The sequence below is a fragment of the Lynx rufus genome, unplaced genomic scaffold (genome assembly GCF_022079265.1).
Source record: "Lynx rufus isolate CCGP_SWC_20201006 ecotype Redwood Valley unplaced genomic scaffold, mLynRuf1.p SCAF_10, whole genome shotgun sequence".
Classification (NCBI taxonomy): Eukaryota; Metazoa; Chordata; class Mammalia; order Carnivora; family Felidae; genus Lynx; species Lynx rufus.
Genome location: NW_025814824.1, coordinates 59,147,746 through 59,168,846, shown reverse-complemented (window position 1 = coordinate 59,168,846; position 21,101 = coordinate 59,147,746). Strand labels below are relative to the sequence as shown.

General features: G+C 43.9%; 1 protein-coding gene across 1 annotated transcript in view; it reads left to right on the top strand.

Annotated features, from left to right (window-relative positions):
- Positions 1 to 5,577: 5,577 nt before the first annotated feature.
- Positions 5,578 to 21,101, top strand: part of FBXO10 (F-box protein 10) — a 51,334-nt gene continuing 35,810 nt past the window's right edge. Inside the window, exon 1 of the mRNA XM_047098928.1 lies at positions 5,578 to 5,652. Within this exon, the coding sequence (XP_046954884.1) occupies positions 5,578 to 5,652 (75 nt within the window). The remainder of the gene's footprint in view (positions 5,653 to 21,101) is intronic.

The window sequence follows — 21,101 nt, the reverse complement described above, 5'->3', positions numbered from 1 at the left end:
AGAACTTCATCTTGCTGTTTGCCATGGCCACCAAAGAATTATGCCAAGTCTCCACTTTGTTGTCTCGCTTCCAACTGATGGTCCAGGAATATCTAATTTGTAGTGTCCGGGTCATGTGGAGAAGCAGAGGAAATAACTGGATTTTTGGCTTTTACAGTGAAAGATCTCAATGATGAGGAATTCCCAAATGTAGGGAGTTCAGATAACTGGGCAGCCAATGGGATGACACATCTATTATGTGGACCCTGAACAAATCACAGTCAGCCTCACTTTCTATAAAGCAGGGTAAATAAAGTTCACATGGCTGAAGAGATCGTGCATGTTTACTTACTCATTTTGCAATGAATACCAACTGTGCTAGTTGAGCAAAGATGAGCAAGTCCTCTCTAGTCTAATAGAGGAGAGAAGTCAGTAGACAGCAAGTGCTAGAATAGAGGCATATATGAAGGAGGTGTGGTCAGAAAGGAGAACTCAGTTGCAGTTTGCAAATGTTCTTATATTTAAGTACCTAAAGTTACATTTTCCGTGGAGCAACCGAGGCTTGCATCATTATTGGGAAAGGCAGACAGCACGCTCTTGTAGGGAGTTGCTGTTGCACTCTTTTGAAGGGCTTAGCTGTTCTATAGAAACACCAAAACAATGTTGGCTGGCACAAATCCAGAAAGTCAGGCTTTTGATTGCTTATTGACACATATCTAGACTGCCAGTTTCATACAATGGGACACTTTTCAAAGGATTAAACATGTCACACCTTTGCCAGTCATCAATTAGATAAATCATCAAGCTCATTGTATTGTGAACCACCCCTGTTCTGATCTGACCTAAATCAGAGTGGTCTTTCTACTATATCTGGCTACTGTGTGTACAGCTTTGTGTCTTTGCTCAAAAGAAATTGTTGGCTTGGGGCTAAGGGTGTTTTTTGTTTTGTTTCAATTTGTAAAAGACAGCAGCTGCATGGTAACTTGGGCCTCATCCAGAATCTGTAATACCAAATTCATCATGTGGTAGTAACAGATGGAATACATTTTTTATAGACTACATTCTATAGAACCAGGGACTAAAAGAGGTCAATGGGACCACAGGGGTCAGCTATTACCTCAGTCCGGTGCAATAATTTCTTTTTCACAGTATTCTCAAGTTAGATTTCGGTAGCTGACATTCTCTTTTAAAATTCAGAGGTCTAGGGGCGCCTGGGTGGCTCATTGGTTGAGCGTCCGACTTCGGCTCAGGTCATGATCTCACAGTTCATGAGTTTGAGCCCCGCGTCGGGCTCTGTGCTGACCGCTCAGAGCCTGGAGCCTACTTCAGATTCTGTGTCTTCCTCTCTCTCTCTGCCCCTTCCCCGCTCATACTCTGTCTCTCAAAAATGAATAAACGTTTAAAAAAATTTTTTTTAATAAAATTCAGAGGTCTATATCCAACTGCCTTTTTGATCACTTCATTTGGTGACACGGCATCTTAAATTTAACAAGTCCAAAAGTGATTTCTTAATCTCCCCCCACCTCTAAATATGTTCCCCTTACAGTAGTTAGCCATTTCAATAAATAGCACCTCCATGGGCCCCAGTCAGTGGATTAAGCTAGACTAGGAATCCCCTTAATGACCCCACATCAAACCGGTTTGATTACCTGAAAAAAACAAAAACAAAAACCATCAAATCTATTCCTCTTTGTCTTCACTATCATTACTGCAGTCCAAGTCCTAACCAAGCTCCCTACTTTCACTCTTACTTTTGTCTATTATCCACATAGTAGCCAGCATCCTATTTTTAAAAGATACCAAACCACCCACACCCTCCACTTTAGTGGCTTCCTTTTACATAAAATTTTAAAATCCTTTATCATGGCCTACTAAGTGATGCATGATCTGGCACCAACCTACCTAAGTTCACTTACACTGTTTTCTTTTAACACAATAAGCTTCAGACGAACTGGACATCTTACATTTACCCAAAGAGCAGTCCTCTCCTCTGCCCCCCGCACCCCACCCAAAAGCCTTCCTTGAGGTTTTCCTTGCCTCTCATCAATCTGGCTATCTCCTTACCTTCCTCTGAGAAGTCTTCCCTGACCACCCTCCCTTGACCCATAATTTAAAATTAGGGTTCCTTCGGTGAACTATAATTTTAAATACATGTTTATTTAAATGGTATGTGATTGTCTACCTTACCGCTCAAGAATTTAGCTTCAGGAGGAGAGGAGCCATATCAGCTTCGCCCATTTCTGTGCCCATGATAATGCCAGCAGCAACAACACCTATGCAACATTTATTATGTGCCAGGCATGTGTTAAACGCTATGCATATAAGAATTTAATACATACTCCCAATATATCGCCTGGCCCATAGCCAGTGGTTAGTTTGTTGAATGGATGAACTCCGCTCCTGCGTGCACACCGAGTTGTTCACCACCTCCTGGAACAGCCCATTATCTTGACAGATAATTCTGATGATTGGAAGAATCTTTATATTGACCCCAGCATACCTCCCTGCAGTTTCCTCCCACTGATTCTATTTCTGCCCCTCTGGGGCCACGCAGTACAAGCCATAATCGTCCTTCCACAAGCTCGACTTGGCAGCATCCGAGGACCCACCCGCCCCCGGCGTCTCCCTCCCGCTCCCCTCCCTGCAGAGACTCCAGGCTCCTTGTCCGCTGCGGTGGTCGGGGAGCCCAGCTCCGGCCGCCAGCCCGCCCGGCTCCCGGCATCCCCCGCCTCGCGCGTCACGTGACGGCGCCCGCCCGCACGAGCCCCGCAGCTGTCCGCCTCCGGGCGGGGCTCTCGCGCCGCGTCCGCCCGCCCCTGGCCGAGCGCCGCAGTCCTCGCGGCTCGGCTGCGGCTCGGCTCCGGCTCCGGCTCCGGCTCCGACTCCGACTCCGACTCCGGCTCTGGCTCGGCTCCCGCGGCCCGGACTGCTGTGGGCGAGCGCTCCGGGGAGCTCTCGGCAAGGTAAGAGAAGGCCGGCCCGCGGAGGCTGAGGGCGAAGTTATTCCGCGCGCGTCCCCGGGATGCCCGGGGCCCGGAGCAGGGGGCGGCCCGGGCGCCTGGCGGCGCCGCTCGGTCCTGGCAGAAGCTGAGCACCTGGCCCTGGCGGGACCAGGAGAGGGTGCCCTCAGGCCGCCCGCGGCCCCGCGCTCTGCTGGCACCTGGAGGCTCAGCCGCGCCTAGTGCTTCGTTTTCCCCTCCTGTAAAACGACCCGGCTGGAAAGGTGGATCTCCTCGGTTGCCTTCAGCCTTGAGGTTTTGCGAGTGTGTACGCGAAGCCCAAGAGGAAGAAGCCGACTCCTGGGGTGGGAAGAGCCCCCCTCCCAGGAATGCTGGGGCACTGGTCTGGGACCGGGCAGCTACTATTAAGTGTCCCCTGTGTTTTGTGCAAATCGCAAGCCTCTCGGAGAGTCTGTTTCTCCATCTTTAAAGTAAAGGTGGTAACACCTGCTCTGCCTCCCTCATAGGACTACGGCGGAGCACGGGTGGGAAAGCGATGGGAGGAGCCGGAACTCTGGAGTAAGTTAGACGTGGGTTCAAGTCCTAGTTCTATCAGTTACCAGCTGTTGACCTTGAGCCAGACAGACCCCTCATCTGTTAAAAGACGATAATAATACTTAGCTCATGAGGTTGCTGTGAGGTTCAGTATAAAGAGCTTAGCACAGTGTCCGGCACAGAAATGTTCAATGGATAGTCCTTTTCATATAAATATTATTCAATTAATTTAGTAAGCTAGAGAGTGCTTCGCGTGAGAGGTGTTTAGAATAATCGCACTTCAGTTTCCCAATAGTTAGTCCTAAAAAGAGTGCTGCTTTGGTTTCCTAAGAAAGAGGCCAAGTGGGATCCTTTCCCTGTTTCTCTTTCTGGGCCCCCTTTGCCTTCTCATTTACCACTGGCCTGTGAACCTGTTGTTCCTACCAAATGAGTCAGGCAGGATGGGAACATTAATGTACTGGAGCAGATGGGTATCAGATTCCCTCTGAGGGGAAAGAAAAGTGCCAGGCATGTGCTGCCACCAAAAAAAGCACAGTACAGTGATTGACTGTTAGAGTAGGAAGATGCCTGGGAAACTGTCTAATCCAGCTGTCTCCTCTTGCACATGGAGAAACTGGACCCAGAATGAGGACAGGACTTCAGGCCTCAGCACCCAACAGGTTGTTGGCCCTAGGTGGTAGAAAGAACACACACTGTTAACCAGATGCTGTGCTTCCCCTTAGTCCTAACCTGATTCTTCATTATTCAGCAGGTATTTATGGAGCACGTACTGTGTGCTTGTACACCTACTAGGAGCTAGAGATGAAATATGTTTCTCTCCCTTTGCTTGTTCTCAATACATTGTATGATAACAATAAGTTCTGTCTCCCAGCGAGCTTTTGCCTTAGCAGCTGGCCCCAAGAGACAGAAGCACATAGAGAGGTCTGAATTATTTCATGATCTGTCAAGGCAGTCCCTGAGCCTTTCTTGAAGCCTCTGGAAACTGAAGAAAATGCTGCTTTGTCAGGGCTTTTAGGAAAGGATTTCCTTCTGGCCTGGAGCACTTGGATTTCTTTGTCTTTCTGGTTTCAGGCCTCTTATTGTGTATTATTTCTGAAAAGAGCCACCCTCGCCACAGTGCCTTCGTTTTGGTTTCCATGGTTATCAGAAGAATTGTTTTTATGATAGCACAAGTAGCTGTTAAGTAAAATGTGGTCAAGCAATCCTCAGTTCGCTGTGGGTGTCTGTATTCTGGTGGTGGCCCTCAATTTTTTTTTCAGTTGCAGTGTGTTCATACTATTCCTTCCTCCTTTATTCTTTCCTTTAACAAATATGTATTGGTTCTATGCCCAAGAAGAGTGGGAATAAGCAGAAACAGATAAAAACAAAGATAGACCCTGGTTTGGGGAACTCAGAATCTTTGGGGGAATAATCTGTGGACATTCCCACATGCAAGAGGCAGGCAGATCTGTGGGGCTCTGATAAAGGTGTGGATTAGAAGCCAGCAGGAGTTCTCAGGTGAGAGGGAGTGTCCTGGGCAACCAAGAAGACATCACATAGTAATGATGCTCTTCAAGGAAGATGTAAAAGAAACCAGTTCCTTTTATGTGCCTCAGCCACATAGTAATAATACAGGGTACAAGAAGCCCTTGTTCTTTCCATTTGTCTTAGTGAATGAACCCTCTCTTAAGTCACCTCTCATGGGCTTTGTTTGAAATGCCTGCTAATTTCTCTCATTTCCCTCTTTGTGTTAGCTTAGTGAGTGACATATTAGTTTCCTACTCATACATATGGTATTGCATGTATAAAGGTAGATAATAGAGCCATTTGATTAAGAGTTTGTTTCAGATGTTTAACCTGTGTGTCTTGTTTCACCTGTTGGGTTCTAATGCAGTCAAAAATTTATCTTTCCAAGTCATCTCCTAAGTCCTTTAATGCCCTCATTAGTGAGAATTCCAATATCTCCTACTTTCAAACTTCCTGGGAGCTTAGACGATCCAAAGAAGTCAGTCTTCCACTCTCCAGAGGAGAGAGAACTGCAGAGTCTGAGCAGCCCATCCACCTTGTTATTTCTGACACAGCTATATGGTATCACTATTGAAGAGCTGTCCTGCACAGTCCAAGGATGTGTGGTCACTGCTGCTCAACGCCCTTATTGGACCAGGTTCCCGCCAGCTTGATCCCATGCTTGGATTCCAAGGTTAGAGCTTTTTTTAGTTTGTGCTCACATGCTTAGCCATTCTCCCCAAAGCACCTCACTCTGGGCAGTGTGTTGAGCATGTCACCAGGCTGGGTTCCCCCAGTCCTCCCGTGAGTTCCCTTTGGGGGCATATGGGACCCTTTTGTGCTAGCAGGCTTTGTCAGGGTCATCCCAGACCACCTAGATTTCCCTATTTTTCAAACCTTTTGTCAAGGTTTGGAGATTCAGTCCCTTCCTTACCCTAACCCAGGGCTTTTTGGCAAATTGGTTCTACTTTCCCTCCAGGATTCTGCCTACCAAGGATTCTCAGGAATGGCAGTTAGCTACCCCAGAACTTTGTGTGCCTATTCAACTTTTCATGTATAAGAGGGGTCCTCTGGTAACTCTTGGCAAAAACGATCTGTTCCCAGGAGACCGTTTCTCCACCTGTAGTGGAGAAAAGTAGGCATTATTGCAAAATTTAAGTGGTATATACCCTGTTAAAGATTTGGGGACAAGGTTTTAATTTAAAAATGAAATTCCCTCAACTTTTCTAAGGATCAAACAATAATTGATATATTTGTTTCATTGTCTTTATTTTAAACTTTAAAAATATTAGCTGTAACAAGAATGCATGCAAGGAAACCCCTCAAATGTGCATAAGGGAAATATACAGGGAAACACAGCCCATGTCAAGAAGTGGAACATTGTTGGGGCGCCTGGGTGGCACAGTCGGTTAAGCGTCCGACTTCAGCCAGGTCACGATCTCGCGGTCCGTGAGTTCGAGCCCCGCGTCGGGCTCTGGGCTGATGGCTCAGAGCCTGGAGCCTGTTTCCGACTCTGTGACTCCTTCTCTCTCTGCCCCTCCCCCGTTCATGCTCTGCCTCTCTCTGTCCCAAAAATAAATAAACGTTGAAAAAAAATTTAAAAAAAAAAAAGAAGTGGAACATTGCCAATACTCAGTAGTCTCCCTTCCAAATCATAACCTCCTTCCCAGAAGAAACCACTATTTTGACTTACGTGATAACCATATGTTTTTCTTTGTAGTTTTGTCACCTATATCTGCATCCCTAAAACAGTATAGTTGAATTTTACTAGTTTTTTAAGTTCTTACAGAAAATCCTACCACCGTAGTGTGTGTTTTGTGTTTGCTTCTTTTGCCATACTTGTTTGTGTGTTGCATCCATGAGGTTACCACACTTATTTTCATTGCTAACAGTGTTTCATGATATATGTCACATTGAATTTGTGTCATTTGGTTTAGATACTTGTGTTGCTTATAGCTTCTGAATACCAAGAACAGTGCAGCCAAGCATATCCTTAGACATTTGCTGTTGTGTTTGTGAAGCTTCTTTAGGTTATATATGTCAAAGTGGAATTGCTTTGCTAGATAATTCCAGTTTTCTAAGTGATTGTAGCAGTTTGCTTTCTTACCAGCAGCATGTCAGAGTTCTAGCTGCTTTGTATCCTTGCAGATACTCAGTATTGTCTATTTAAAAATTTTAAACTATTCTCGTGGGCCTAGAGTGATATCCTATGTGGTTTTAATTTTTTTTTCCTTGGTTATAACTAATGTTGAGCACTTTTTTTATTGATTAATTGGGTGGCCTCTTTTGTGAACTGCCTAATTCAAGCCTTTTGCCTGCTTTTCAGTTTTTCTTATTAATTTTTGGAGGTTTTTTTTTTTTTTTTTTTTTTTTTTGGTTAGTGGTCCCTTGTCAGTTATATGGGGTTTTTTTTAAGTTTTTTTTTTTTTCCAAAAAATTTTAAAGTGTATTTGAGAGAGAACTAGCAAGCAGGGAAGGGACAGAGGAGAGGGAGACAGAGGATCCTAAGCAAGCTCCAGCACTGTCAGCGTGGAGCCTGATGCCGGGCCCAAACTCACAAACCGTGAGCTCATGACCTGAGCCAAAATCAAGAGTTGGCTGCTTAACAGACTGAGGCACCCAGATGCCCTGAGTTATGTGTGTGTTTTTTTTTTTTAATTTTTTTTTACATTTATTTATTTTTGATAGAGACAGAGCACAAGTGGGGGAGGGCCAGAGAGAGAAGAAGACACAGAATCTGAAGCAGGCTCCAAGCTCCAAGCTGTCAGCACAGAGCCCGACAGGGGGCTTGAACTCACAAACCACGTGATCATGACCTGAGCCGAAGACAGGTGCTTAACCGACTGAGCCACCCAGGCGCACCGAGTTATGTGTTTTTAAAGTATCTTTTCCTATTCTGTGACTCTCTTTTTACCCTCTTAAATGGTGATATCTTAGATCCTGTTTTCTAGAAGCAGGGCCTGAAATGGGGATTCTTGTTCAAGTGGTATATTGGGAAAAGTGCTCAGGAAAAGGAGAATGAGGGAAGCAGTATGGGGGGCAGGAGTGGGGGAGAAGTATAACCAGGTGAAGTGGCAGTTTTCTGAAGGGACATCTGTGAGTCCCTATGTGACACTCCATCTGGAGGATGCTAGCTAGTAAAGAGACACTGGTTAGGTTACTAATAGTATTCTCTACACTCCATTGAAATACATTCTTTTCTTTTGTTAAATTTACTCCATCCAGATACAGCTCCCCGATTCTGGTTGGTCACAATTTCTGGGAAAACTTACTAGAGGAAAGTTAGTGGGACAAATTACAATCTCTGCTGCTGTAGCTAGTGCAAAAGTGTAACTAAAGCCGTTATCTTCCTCCTCCACCATCCATTCTAGTTTCCTTTCCAGTGTCCCCTGAGTTTTGGGGAGAACTCGGTGATGAAGCCATCAGGGTCTGGAACTGTATTTTCTTTTGTTGTGTTATTTTCGACTACAGATTCAATGTTTGTTTTTTAATTTTTATTTATTTTTGAAAGAGAGAGAACGAGAGTGAGCAGGTGAGGGACAGAGAGAGAGGGAGACACAGAATCTGAAGCAGACTCCAGGCTTTGAGCTGTTAGCGCAGAGCCCAGCGTGGGGCCTGAATGCACGAACCGTGAGACCATGATCTGAGCAAAAATCAGATGCTGAACCGACTGAGTCACTCAGACATCCCTTTGGTTTTTTTCTTTTAAATGTTTATTTTTGAGAGAAGGACAGACAGAGTGTGGGGTGGGGGTGGGAGACAGAGAGGGAGACACAGAATCTGAAGCAGGCTCCAGGCTCTGAGCTGTCAGCACAGAACCCAACACGGGGCTCAAACTCACAAACCGTGAGATCATGACCTGAGCCAAAGTCTGAAGCTTAACCAACTGAGCCACCCAGGAGCCCCCAGATTCAATGTTTTTAATGATTCCAACACAATTAAAAATTTTTCTTCTTTAGTTTTATCAAGTTACATTTTTCCAGGAATTGGTTCCTTTTAAGGTTTCAAATTTATATAAAATTGTTCATAATATTTCCTTGTTATTTTAATGTTTTCAGTGTCTGTAGAGATGTCCCCCTTCTCATTACAGTTCATTTTTATATTTTATCCCTTTAATTCTTTAGTTTCAGTAGAAGTTACTTTCAAAGAACTAGTTTTGTCTTCACTGATATTCTCCATAGTAAGTTGGTTTTCTCTTTCTTTCATTAAGTTTTGCTCTTTTTTCATTCTTTCCTTGGAAATATTTTGGGGTTTTTTTCCCCAAACTTCTTGAAAAGTTCATTCATTTTTGTCCTTTTTATTCTTTCCATTTTAGGCTGCATATTGTCCTCCAGATGGTACTTAGTATGTGCTCAGAGTTTTGATACGTGGTATTTTAGTCATTTATTTCCAGATGTTTTCCAATTTCCATTGTGATTTCCCCTTTGACTCATAGGTATCTTAGAAATGTGTTTCTTGATTTTCAAACATACAAGTATTTTCTAGTTATCTTTTTTAAGTGATTATGGTCAGTGAGTTCTGTATAATTTTAATCCTTTGAGATTTTTGTTAGGGCTCTTTGTGGTCTATTTTTATAAATGTTACAGGTGTGCTTGAAAGTAATATGACTTCGGCAGTTATTGAATTCAAATTTATTAATTATATTCCAATCTTCTTTGTTGTTACTAGTTTATTTTTATCTATTCTAGCTATTACAGAGAGAAATGTGTTAAAATATCCAACTATGGTTATGAATTTGCCTATTTCACCTTTTCATTTTTTGCATTATATCTTTGAGCCCTATTATCAAGTGTACACAAATACGAAGTTATATCTTCGTGGTGAATTAACCTTTTATCATTATGAGGTTGCCTTTTTTTTTTTTTTAATTTTTTTTTTTTCAACGTTTATTTATTTTTGGGACAGAGAGAGACACAGCATGAACGGGGGAGGGGCAGAGAGAGAGGGAGACACAGAATCGGAAACAGGCTCCAGGCTCTGAGCCATCAGCCCAGAGCCTGACGCGGGGCTCGAACTCACGGACCGTGAGATCGTGACCTGGCTGAAGTCGGACGCTTAACCGACTGCGCCACCCAGGCGCCCCATGAGGTTGCCTTTTTTATCTCTAGTAAAAGAATGGTGGTTTTTTGTTTGTCTGTTTGTTTGTTTGGAGGAGGGGAGGCCTTAAATTCTATTTTATCTGATACCAGTGTAGCTACACCAACTGTTTTTAGTTAGTCTATGCCAGGTATATCTTTTTCCATCCGTTTCATTTCATCCTTTCTGTGCTGCTTGTTTTAGATTTGTCTTTTATAAGCAGCATGTGGGTTTTGTTTTTTTTATCACCTGTTTTTGTCTCTTTGGAAAATTTAGTCTATATTTGTTTAATATAACCACTGATGTATTTAGGTTTACGTCTGTCTTTGTATTTTATGCTTTTAATGTATTTGTCCTGCAAGTACTCCATTTTGTTCTAGCTCTTTCTTCCCTTCTTTTGGGATAGTTTTAGTCACTTGCTCTTTTTCTAGTTTGGACATTTTGCACTTGCTCTTCTTTAATGGTTACCCTTGAAACTTTAATTTAACCAAAGTTGATAAATTATGGAGTGATAAATATCCCTATGCTTTTTTTGGATGGTATGGGGACCTTAGACCACTTGATCTCTTATTTATCCCCATCCTGCTTAGTGGTAGACTAGTTGTAACACAGTGTGCCAGCTTTGACTAGACACATATATGGACCCACAGATGGAACAAATGTAATGAGGGAGGAAAAAGGTGAGAGAGCAAAGAATTTACTTGAGAAAATGATATGATTTTGTCAGGACTCTGAACTCCCTGAACTCTAAAAAGAAAATCTGTTTGCTTATAAGACTGCATAGCTGGATCCAAGAGTTCAAAAAAAATCTTTTTAGGACTATCTCCTCTCCATCTCTCTCAGTCAGTCAGCCTTGCTTGTCTTAATCCGGCTTCATTCCTCAGATGAACTCTTCTGAGTTGTCCCCATCCCTGGCAGGAGGGATGGGATCTTTTTGATTCTACTTTGGGTCAAGGATGAGGTGGAGGGCAGAGGCACTATGAATGACAGCCCCACCTCTAACTGGACTAAATGGAGTGGGAGTGTGTGGAGCTCCTCTAAGGAACCAGAAGAGGGAAGGTGTGCTGGGAGACAAAAGTGACAGCCACCACAGTCCACTGTGCCAAGTAGTGGCTTGGAAGAGTGACATGCAGAAAAAAGAGGACGTGATCGGAATTAACTCAATTAAACTCTACAAGGAAAAGTGGGAGGACATCACCTCCTCATGAGCCCACTGACAGGGAAGGAGGAGTCTGGTCAGACCATTGCTTCACCACCAACCAATGCCAGCCGGTGTTTTGGCATTGTTGGCTGAGGACAGCTTGGTAGTCCACAGCAGCAGAGACGAGGGAGAGCTAGCGTGAGCCTGTCTGATATGCGGAGGTGTAATCAACAGGTCAGCCGTGGTGCTTGCCATTCCCATGGCCTTTCTAAGAGAAACTTCTACATCCACAACTTCTGCTCACGTCATCCCCACATAACCATGTTTTCTACCATAAGACCTTGCTCTGTCCCTGCTCCCTAGACAGAACTTACTGGGCCAGAGCTGGATGTCAGACCTAAAAACAGCCAATTCCTAGGCTCACCAAGGACCTGTGATATGACATGACTAGTGGAAAAGAGATGCATGTTCTTAGAAATTTGAACTGGGGATTATAGAAGAGCACTTAAGCTACAGAAATGGAAGCTGACATGGTATGTAGAGAGAAGCCATGAGGTAGAGTCAGGCCTTTGAGGAGTCCTGGCTAGCTGGTACTATGAGGAAGCAGAAGCACTGAGGTAGAGAAAAGTGTGTAGAGACTCCAGGTGAAAGGAGATTGGAGCCAGCCCTTGGGGAGCGGCTGAGCCATGTGGTGAGCGAAGACCCACAGGCTAGCTGCTGATCCAGCCCTTTCATTCTAGACTCTGGGAGACCCAGCCCTACTGTGGTCCTATTCTATAAAATCCTTTATCCTTAATAGTCCACACAAACCCTTATGATAAATCACCCCCCACCCCTTATTTGCACTTGCTGTGATCAGAAGACTCACTAGAACAGATATTTAGAACTTAGGAGCTGTGCCCATGTGGTTGAATTTCCATTGCTGCTGATGACTTGTTCTGAAAAGAAAACTCACTCTCTCTGTCATTGGATGGTCAGCAGCTACAAAACTTGTTGGCTCCGTTATAATAAAGAACACACCCACTCTTTGGCCTGGTGTCAATGTCTGCATTGTTGGCCAGGGAGCTCCCCTCCCTCCATGGTCTCCTTGTTCCTGACCTCACTACAGAAAACCCTAACTTATTGCCTATAATTAATTTTTGTTTCTAAGATGTCGGAGGGTTGGTTCAAATGCATTACAATGAAAGAAAGGCATTTAGGGAAAGAAAAGCGTCCTAGGAGAGAAGGAATTCATCACCATTTATTGTGTGTTTGCTATGTGTCTGGCACGATGTTAAGTGATTTCCATCCATTCCCTCATTTCATCCTCACAACAACTCCCTAAGGTATTATTATCCCCACTTTTATAGATAAGGAAGCTGAGACATAGGATGGTCTGACTCCATTGAATGTGTAATTTGTGGTGTAAAGCAACAATCACTTGGTGTGGAATTGCCTCAAGCTGAGATTGATTAAGGAGAAATGGCTGGGAACGGGTGTGTGGTCGAGTGGGGGGCAGGAGGTGGTGAGAAAGGAGCTGGTCAGGTGTTCCCTCTACACACTGTGCCTGCCAAGAGTCCCAGTGCTCTAACACTGCATAACAATTGCAGGATTAAATTCATTCATATTTCATGATCTGTGAGTTTATGTGTCTGCAAAGTGAGGTTAGAAAGTCCTCTACCATGATTTCACAAGTTAAGAACCCCTGAATCTCAGGAAGGGAACCAGGAGGCAGGCTGTTGTAGTGGAAAGAACAGAGACTTTGGACTCAGTCCAGGTTAGGAACCACAGCTGTCTTGCTTACTAACTGAAGAGCAGAGGCACTTTATTCCTGGAACTGTGGATAAGAAGCCACTGCCTCTTAAGTTGTATTAATTGCTCCTTGAGATAACATAAAAAGCACCTGGTACTTAGTCCTCAACACACCTTTTCCTGCCCCCTCAAGGTCACTTAGTTTATTAGAATCAGGACTAAAACCCAGGTTTTGGGATTCCCACCCCAGTGCACTCTGTAGGTGAACAGCAATGGATGGGCAGTGCATTGAAGGAGGGAGAGAGGGCCCTCAGGGCTCCCAGCCACGCTCAGCACCAAACACACATCAAAACACAGCGTTCTGGTCTGTGCCATCAAATTTCAAAGCTGAAATAAGAAACAGCTGGTTATTTTTCAGGCTGCTGAAGAGCTGAGGTTTGAAGAAATGATGAAAAGCCCAGCTGAGATGTTTGTCATCTTCAAAGTTTTAGGTTTTGTCTCATTTCCAATAGTACATGTGTAGGTATTATATGCAGGGCTCTTTCTTGGTTTACAGTATTTTACTCTGTGTGCTTTCAGACTAAAATCCACAGAACTCTAGAAAAGTTTACTTTTATTTGAAGAAAGATCTAAAATCATGAACCTGTTACAACTGCTTAATACAGTGTGTAGTTACACTGGTGTTTAGTATGCTTCGTAATGTGAGAAGATATATCTTTTTTTCCCCCTTTGTGCATACTAGAGTTCTGAGCTGTTCTAGATCCTCCCCCCCCCTCGCATTTTTTCTTTATTAAAAGCAAAATTCTTGCCACTTTGACACTGATATGGTCTTCTCTGGGTAGGAAGTAAGTGCATTTTCTTCAGTAAACAATGAAGAACATGAAAGCTGTTTGCATAATGTGCAAAGCTGAATTGTGGAGTCCCCTGTGTTCAAGATTACCCAGTGAGGGAGTCGCAGAACCCAAACTAGAAGCCTTTTGAGTCCCTTTTGAGTCCTCTTGTTATGGGGTAGGTTCTTTTGTGCTGGAACTCAGCACAGTTCCCCACTGACTTCCAAGTTAACGAAAGCTCTGTGAACCGATCAGTTGGTCTTTCTTCCTGACTCTTTCAGGCTTCTGGAGCTGCAGCCAGACTGAGCTTCTTCCCGTGTACTCAGCCTGGCTAGAGTTTTCTTACCCTGCAGCTTTGTGGACACTCTTTTCCTCTGCCTATGGTCCCCTTTTCTGCATTCTCTGGATGCCCCAGCCCTACCCATATCTCAGAGTGCAGCTCAGATGCCCGCTCTTGTTAAAAACCTAGTCTTTGGGGTCAGACCTGGTTCACAAGGGGATTCTACTGGACTCTAGCAAAGTGATTTGGGGTAAGTCGTTTGTCACATTAGTTTCTCCCAGACTTAGTTTCTTCATTTGTAAAATGAAGACAGTAATACTTTAGGTCAGTGCTTCTCAAACATAAGTGTGCCCATCAGTGCCCTGGTGATCCTTGTTAAAATGGCAATTCTGATCCATTGGTAACGGGACAGTGCCCAAGATTCGGCATTTCTTTTTTTTTTTTTTAAGTCTTTTTTATTTATTTTGAGAGAGCCAGAAACAGCACAAGTCGGGGAGGGGAGGAGAGAGAGGGAGGAGAGAGAGAGAGGGGAGGAGAGAATGCCAGCACGGAGCCTGACATGGGACTCGAACTCATGAAACTGTGAGCCCATGGCCTGAGCCAAAACCAAGAGTCGGACATTCTACCGACTCCCAAGAGTTGGCATTTCTAACCAGCTTCTAGGTCCTAGGAACAGCATTCTGAGTTGTAGGGCTTTGAAGGAATGTTGAGAGAATAAAATGAAATAATGCATGAAGAATGCTTAATGTGGTGTCCTTCAAATATTTGTGCTTAGTAAATGGTAGCTGTTGCTGCTTTTGTTACTTTCTGTTACTATTGGCTGATTTCCCTAGCTGGAGGTCACATTTACAGTCTTTAAACAAAGGCTTTCCCTCTTATGGCAGCTGAGTAATTTTTCACATATACTGTGGTTTTGTGTTTTTTTAGGGGGTTGTTTTTTTGGGTAGAGATACCTTTGTCTCCTACCAGACTTGAGGATAGGATCTTTGTCTTATTCCTGATTTGCTCACAGTGTTCACCACACAGTCTTATACATTGTAAGTGTGGACTATGTACTTGGGTTTTATTTACTTATTTTTTTATTCCATAGGGATCTATATGTCACAGAAGGAATTCTGTGGCTAATAGTCTCAGCTATTCTAATATACCAGATAATGATGATGGTGATTACTCATTTATTTGGTAAATGTTTATTGAGCACCTATGACGGGCAAGACAGAGTTCCAGGCATAATACAAAGCAATGATATAAAGTTTCTGCCCTTATAAGACTTGCTCAGGAGAGGTACACAATAAAGAAAAGCATATTATTTAGAAAAAGATAAGCTCCTTGAGGGCAGAGAGTGTGTCTAATTCATCACAGTGAATTTCCTCATGGTAGGTATTCAGACACTGAGTCACCTGGCCAGTCTACATCTGCATACACCCTCTGGCGTTTCACACGGGTAGTCCTTGTGGTGTAACGCGGCACTCCCTCGTGCCCCTCCCACCCACCCCACAAATCCCCTCACAGAAGCCTAGGTGAAATATATAGATGTTACTAAAGGTTTTAGTCCTGACCCCACCTTGCCTGCCCATCATGACGCACAGCAAACTGGCCAGTATTCCTGGACTGACTCCTGTTCCATTTCATGCCCTTTAGGTGTTAGGCTGGCGAGGACTTGGTCATCAGACTTCTCTCTCTTTCTCTCTAGTGATCTCATCCCATCCCGTGACTTTAAATGTCATTCAGGTCTCTGTTCAAATGTCACTTCCTCAGAGACCTTCCTTGACAATGCTGTCTAAAATGGCACATGTGCACGCATACCCCTTAGCCTGCTTTATTTCTCCTTATAGCATTTATGCTTTTGTTATTTGTTAAGTTTATTTATTTTGAGAGGGACAGAGAGAGAGCGCAAGCCAGGGAAGGGCAGAGAGAGAGAGGACAGAGGATCCAAAGCAGGCTCTGTGCTGAGAGCAGAGCCACCCAGGCTCCCCAGTGTTATTATTTTTAAAATGTATTGTCTGTCTCTAAAGGTAGGGACTCTGTCTTGTTTATTGCTTGTTAGTACTTAAAATAATGTCTAGCACAACAGTAAACAATCTATGACTATTTGTTGAATAAACGATTATTTGTCTTTGGAAATTCTCAAAATTCTCATGAGGTGTTGCAGGACAGCCATCATTAGCCTGTTTACAGATGAGGAAATAGGCTCAGAGAAGTTAAAGTATTTGTCTCAAAATCACAGGGCTGGGAAGCAGTAGAGCTTGCTTGTTGAGAACCAAGTCTTAAGGGACTCACCTCCCAGGAGGGCGGCCTCTGCCCACCCACTGAGGCTGGGGACACCAGGTGGCCCAGAGGGTTAGGAGGGTGCCACACAGAAGCCCTAAGTTCTCACACTCTTGGGAACACACAAACAAAAGGAAACAGCTTGAGCCCTACCACAGGACCTGCTCCCTCCTATCCCAAACAAGTGCCCACTGTTGTTTCTCCAGCTCCTTACAGGCTGACACTCCAGGTGCATGAGCCCTGGGAGACACTTGTTACTTTTAATTCCATAGCTCAGAGGCCCCAGTGGCAAAAAGGAAGGGCAAAACTTGAATACCTTTTTTTTTTTTAAGTGTTACCTGGTTATGGAAATCCCTATTGCTGCATGAATCCCCATGGATTAGTGTAAAGATACAGTAAATAAAGCCAAATGGAACAACAAGGAATGGGACGGTTGAATAAAAGGAAATACTCTTTGAGTTCAGAGGGGTCCTGAGGGTAGAATTGTCAGCCTCATTCTAGATTCAGCCCGTGAGGTATTGCTAGCATTGAGGACATGGCCAAGTTTGGAGGAAGGCAAGTGCTGAAGGGTAGAAAATCCCCTGCTGGCATGTCTTCCTTCCCTTGACAGGCCTGCTACTAGACCCTTAGCTTTCCACTATTGGGTAGGCTTCTTGGAATCCTGAGCAAACTGAAGTTCCAATAGTTTCTCTGGCAGGCACCTTTGCCCCAAATCCCCTGGAGACCCTCACATCATCCTGAGGGAAAGAAACTGTCATTTTATATTTGCAAAGTTGTGAGTTTCTGCCCTCACCGTTCTTCCTGACATACCTCTGCTGGATGAATCTCCTTGAAATATAGCTCTGATCAGGCCACTCCCCTCCTGAGCAACCTACACTAGACAGAGTACAAGCTTCCAAGTTTGGCATCCAAGGCCTATGCCAAACATGCAACATGTAAAAGAGACCAGAATTCCAGTGGTCGCGGGGTAACAGAACTGAGACTAACTGAGGAAGTAACTAAGAGCTAGATTTTGGCTCAGTTGTAGGAAATACACTGAAGTTGCTGCAGACAAGCCATGGAATGGGCAATCTCATGGTGTCCAAGGGCTTCATACTAGTGCCCTTTAGAGTTTCACATGCTCTATCAGTCGAGAAGGGCTAGGTTATACTGTAGTAACAGTCCCCAGATTCTTAGTGCCTTAACCCAAAACAAAGGATTATATTTTATAAATGGTATGCGTCTATTTTGGGTCAGCATGGGGATTCTGCTTATCCTACCAGAGTAGCCATCATCGCAAATGTTGCCAGTTGCTATGCCAGAGAAAAACAGAGCTCCGGATGATCTTGCATAGTTGAGAAGTAGCACATACCTCTTCTACTCAAAACTCATTGATTGGGACACATGGGTGGATCAGTCGGTTGAGCATCCAACTCTTGATTTCAGCTAAGGACATGATCCCAGGGTTGTGGAATCGAGCCCCACATGGGGCTCTGTGCTGAGTGTGGAGCCTACTTGGGATTCTCTCTCCTCTCTCTGCCCCACTCCCCAACTAATATATTCTCTCTCTCTCTGTCTGTCTCTGTCTCTGTCTCTGTCTCTCTAAAAAACAAAAAACCTCATTGATTGATACTAGCTATGTGGCCCCACCCAACCATAGGAAGGACCAGTGCAATCCTATCAAGTGCCCAGGAGGGGAAACTGGGAATAGTTGGTGAAAAGCACTGATTACCAGCACAAGGTGCATTGGATCTTATTCATTGTTACAGCTGTCCTTTGGGGGTAGTATCAAGGTCTCCAATTTATATATGAGGAAACTGTAGCCCAGGGTATTAAGTGACTTGCTCAAGGTTTCATACAAGACGGTCCAGGTCTTCTGACTTCAAGATGATACAGGGGGGGCCGTATCACCCAGAAGGTTGAAAGTTGAGGAGAGCCATTCATTGAGGATGCTGCACCAAAGTTTGGAATAGGGGCCCTTTTTATGCATTCACCAGGAAGCCTGATGAGCATGCAGGCTAATTGGTTCCATTCCAAAGATTCTCCTTTTGAAGATGCGAAGTGGAGCTAGGAACAGGCCCCGGGTGATTTTGAGGTAGGTGGTCAAGAGTCACTTTAAGAACCACTGTTATGGGAAGTCTCACCAAGTCTGGTTTAAAAATGTTCTTTCTTAATGTTAATGTTCTCCTTAAGATTCTCTCTCTCCCTCTGCCCCTCTCCTGGCTCATGCTCTCTCTTTGTCTCTCAAAAAAATAAAAGATGTTCTTTCCTTTTGAGCTCTGTAAGCTGCAGTACTCCAATTCTTTCTATCCTAGGTTGTCCATTTTCTATCACTTTTTTCTCATCCCAGTATCCCCCACACTCCATAAGGGCTATATTGACAAAACAAAGGAACCAAGGAATAAAAGGGATTTTTATTATTTAATTTTTTTTATTCACCGTGGAACTTTAAGAATTTCTACACGGGAGTTTCTGTGTGGATACAGGAAACTTGAATGGAGAGGGAAGGTCTTTGAAACTGGGTTTACATAGTAAACTTACGTAAGTTTACAAAAATAAATTAACTAAAAATTGGGGTGGGGGCATGATGGAAATTGACCTCTGCTTATTCGTTTACTTAAAAACACTATTATTAAGCATGTAGTTTGTGCAGGTATTCGATAGTATGTTTGGTTCTTGCTGTAGTCTCTATAATGCAGTTGTGGTGACCCAGTGTATTGCTTATTGATGGACTGCTATGGTAACTGGGAAAACTCATCTGGGATAGAAGTTGACAGTGCTGGGTGCTGTGAGATGTCACATGGGGCATACATATGGTAGGTTGGCTGTTATATAATGAACAAGGTTCAAGTCAGCAGTGAGGTAAGATGTGGTTATCAGGGTGAGTAGTTGTAATTTGGGTATAGTGACCATTAGCAATAGGTCCCAGAGGAGGCCCTACCGGGCAGACCTACAAAAGGCCATATAGGAGTCTCTCACCTGGAAGGCTATACAGGTTAGGTCCCTTAAGGTTAGCTGATCCACTCTCAAACAGCTATCAGAGTTGTCCCTAGTGGAAGGAAAGAACATCATGGATAAGGTATGTCAGAAAGTACACAGTGTATGGTGCTTCCAGGAAGAACACCATACAGTTCTAATCAGAGAAGCTAATAACTTGGGAAGTGGGAGGTAGAGACAAAGAACAAGGAGCATAAGAGATAAGTCAAAGCTCTTAATGATCAAAAGATACTCCTTCAAGGGGCGCCTGGGTGGCTCAATTGGTTGAGTGTCGGACTCTTGATTTCAACTCAGGTCATGATATCATGGTTCGTGAGATCGAGCCTATACTGGGCTCCACGCTGATGGTGCAGGATTCTCTTTCTCTTTTGTGCCCCTCTCTCCTGTGCACCACAAGGCAAAACTCTTGGTTTTCTGCTCAGGTCATGATCTCACGGTTTGTGAGTTCGAGCCCTGTATTGGACTCTGCTCCGACAGTGCGGAACCTGCTTGGGATTCTCTCTCTCCGTCTCTCTGCACCCCCCCTCCTCTCAAAGTAGATAAACTTTAAAAAAAAGAAGAAGATAACCCTTTGGGAAGAAATGCTTGGGTGGTTAATAATTTACATGCTTTCATATAGGAACTTGTTAAAATGAGGATAATAGTGTTCTTCTGATGATTTTACATTGAAGTGCAAAATAATAAAGAAAAAACAGGTGAAGCAAAGACAGCTTAAAAAGTATTATAAATGAGCTCCTTTTAATAGGGAGCTAAAAAATTGAAAAAGATAAATGTAAACCATATGGGACACAGACGATTAGAGGGGCATCTAGTATTTGGGAGAAGGAGGCTGTATCTGAGCTAGTCACAAGAAAGGGACTGTGTGAAGGGTCAAGACCAGCTAGAAGCAATGTGATAGATGAAGTCACTGAATTCAGAGAACCCTGTACAGGTCACCAAGACCTAATGGGAAAACAGCAAAATAATTTTGTTGTTGTTATCTTTTTTTTTTTTTTAATGTTTATTTATTTCTGAGACAGAGAGCATGAATGGAGGAGGGGCCGAGAGAGAGGGAGACACAGAATGGGAAGCAGGCTTCAGGCTCTGAGCTGTCAGCACAGAGCCCAACACAGGGCTTGAACCCATGAACCATGAGATCATGCCTGAGCCAAAATGGGACGTTTAACCAACTAAGCCACCCAGACACCCATATTGTTGTTATCTTATGAGTGAAGTGAGCCAAAAACAGTTGGAAGAGAGGGCCTAATTGAGACTGAACTACATCTAACCCACTCAGAGTGGCCCTGGCATCAGAGCTCCTTCTTCATGCAAATGACATCATAATGAGAAGAGCAACATTCAAATTGGGAAATGAGTAATTAGAGGCAGAGCCACCTAAGGTCTGGGAAGAAGTTTGAGAGGGATGTGGAGTGCAAAGATAGGAAGTCGTGAGGGAAAGAAGGAGTTCTGTGAGAGTTAAATATATATAGAAGGGTTAACTTAATCTTATCAAAAGTTCTGCTGACCTGTTTCTTTTCCCATTGACTCTGGTCAAGTCAGTTATGGGTAATAATAAATCATGTAGTTATCTCCTCTGGTTTACTTATTGTCATCATTTCCTGTAAGAACCCAGAACCTGGGAAAAACCAGTCTCACTCTCGTCGTATCTGGGGAGAGTGGACCTGGTTTTAGAGTATCCTGTCTAATATCCTGTCTAGTATTCTAAACTAGGTATCCCGTTGCTTAGAATGATTTTCTTGTCTGTTCTGTTGCCCTGAATAGTTGGAGTAGAAAAGGGGGTCAGACCAGGTATTGAGCCTTCTGAGGTCAAAGTATCCAGTCCCTATCCCCAAAGAACCCTT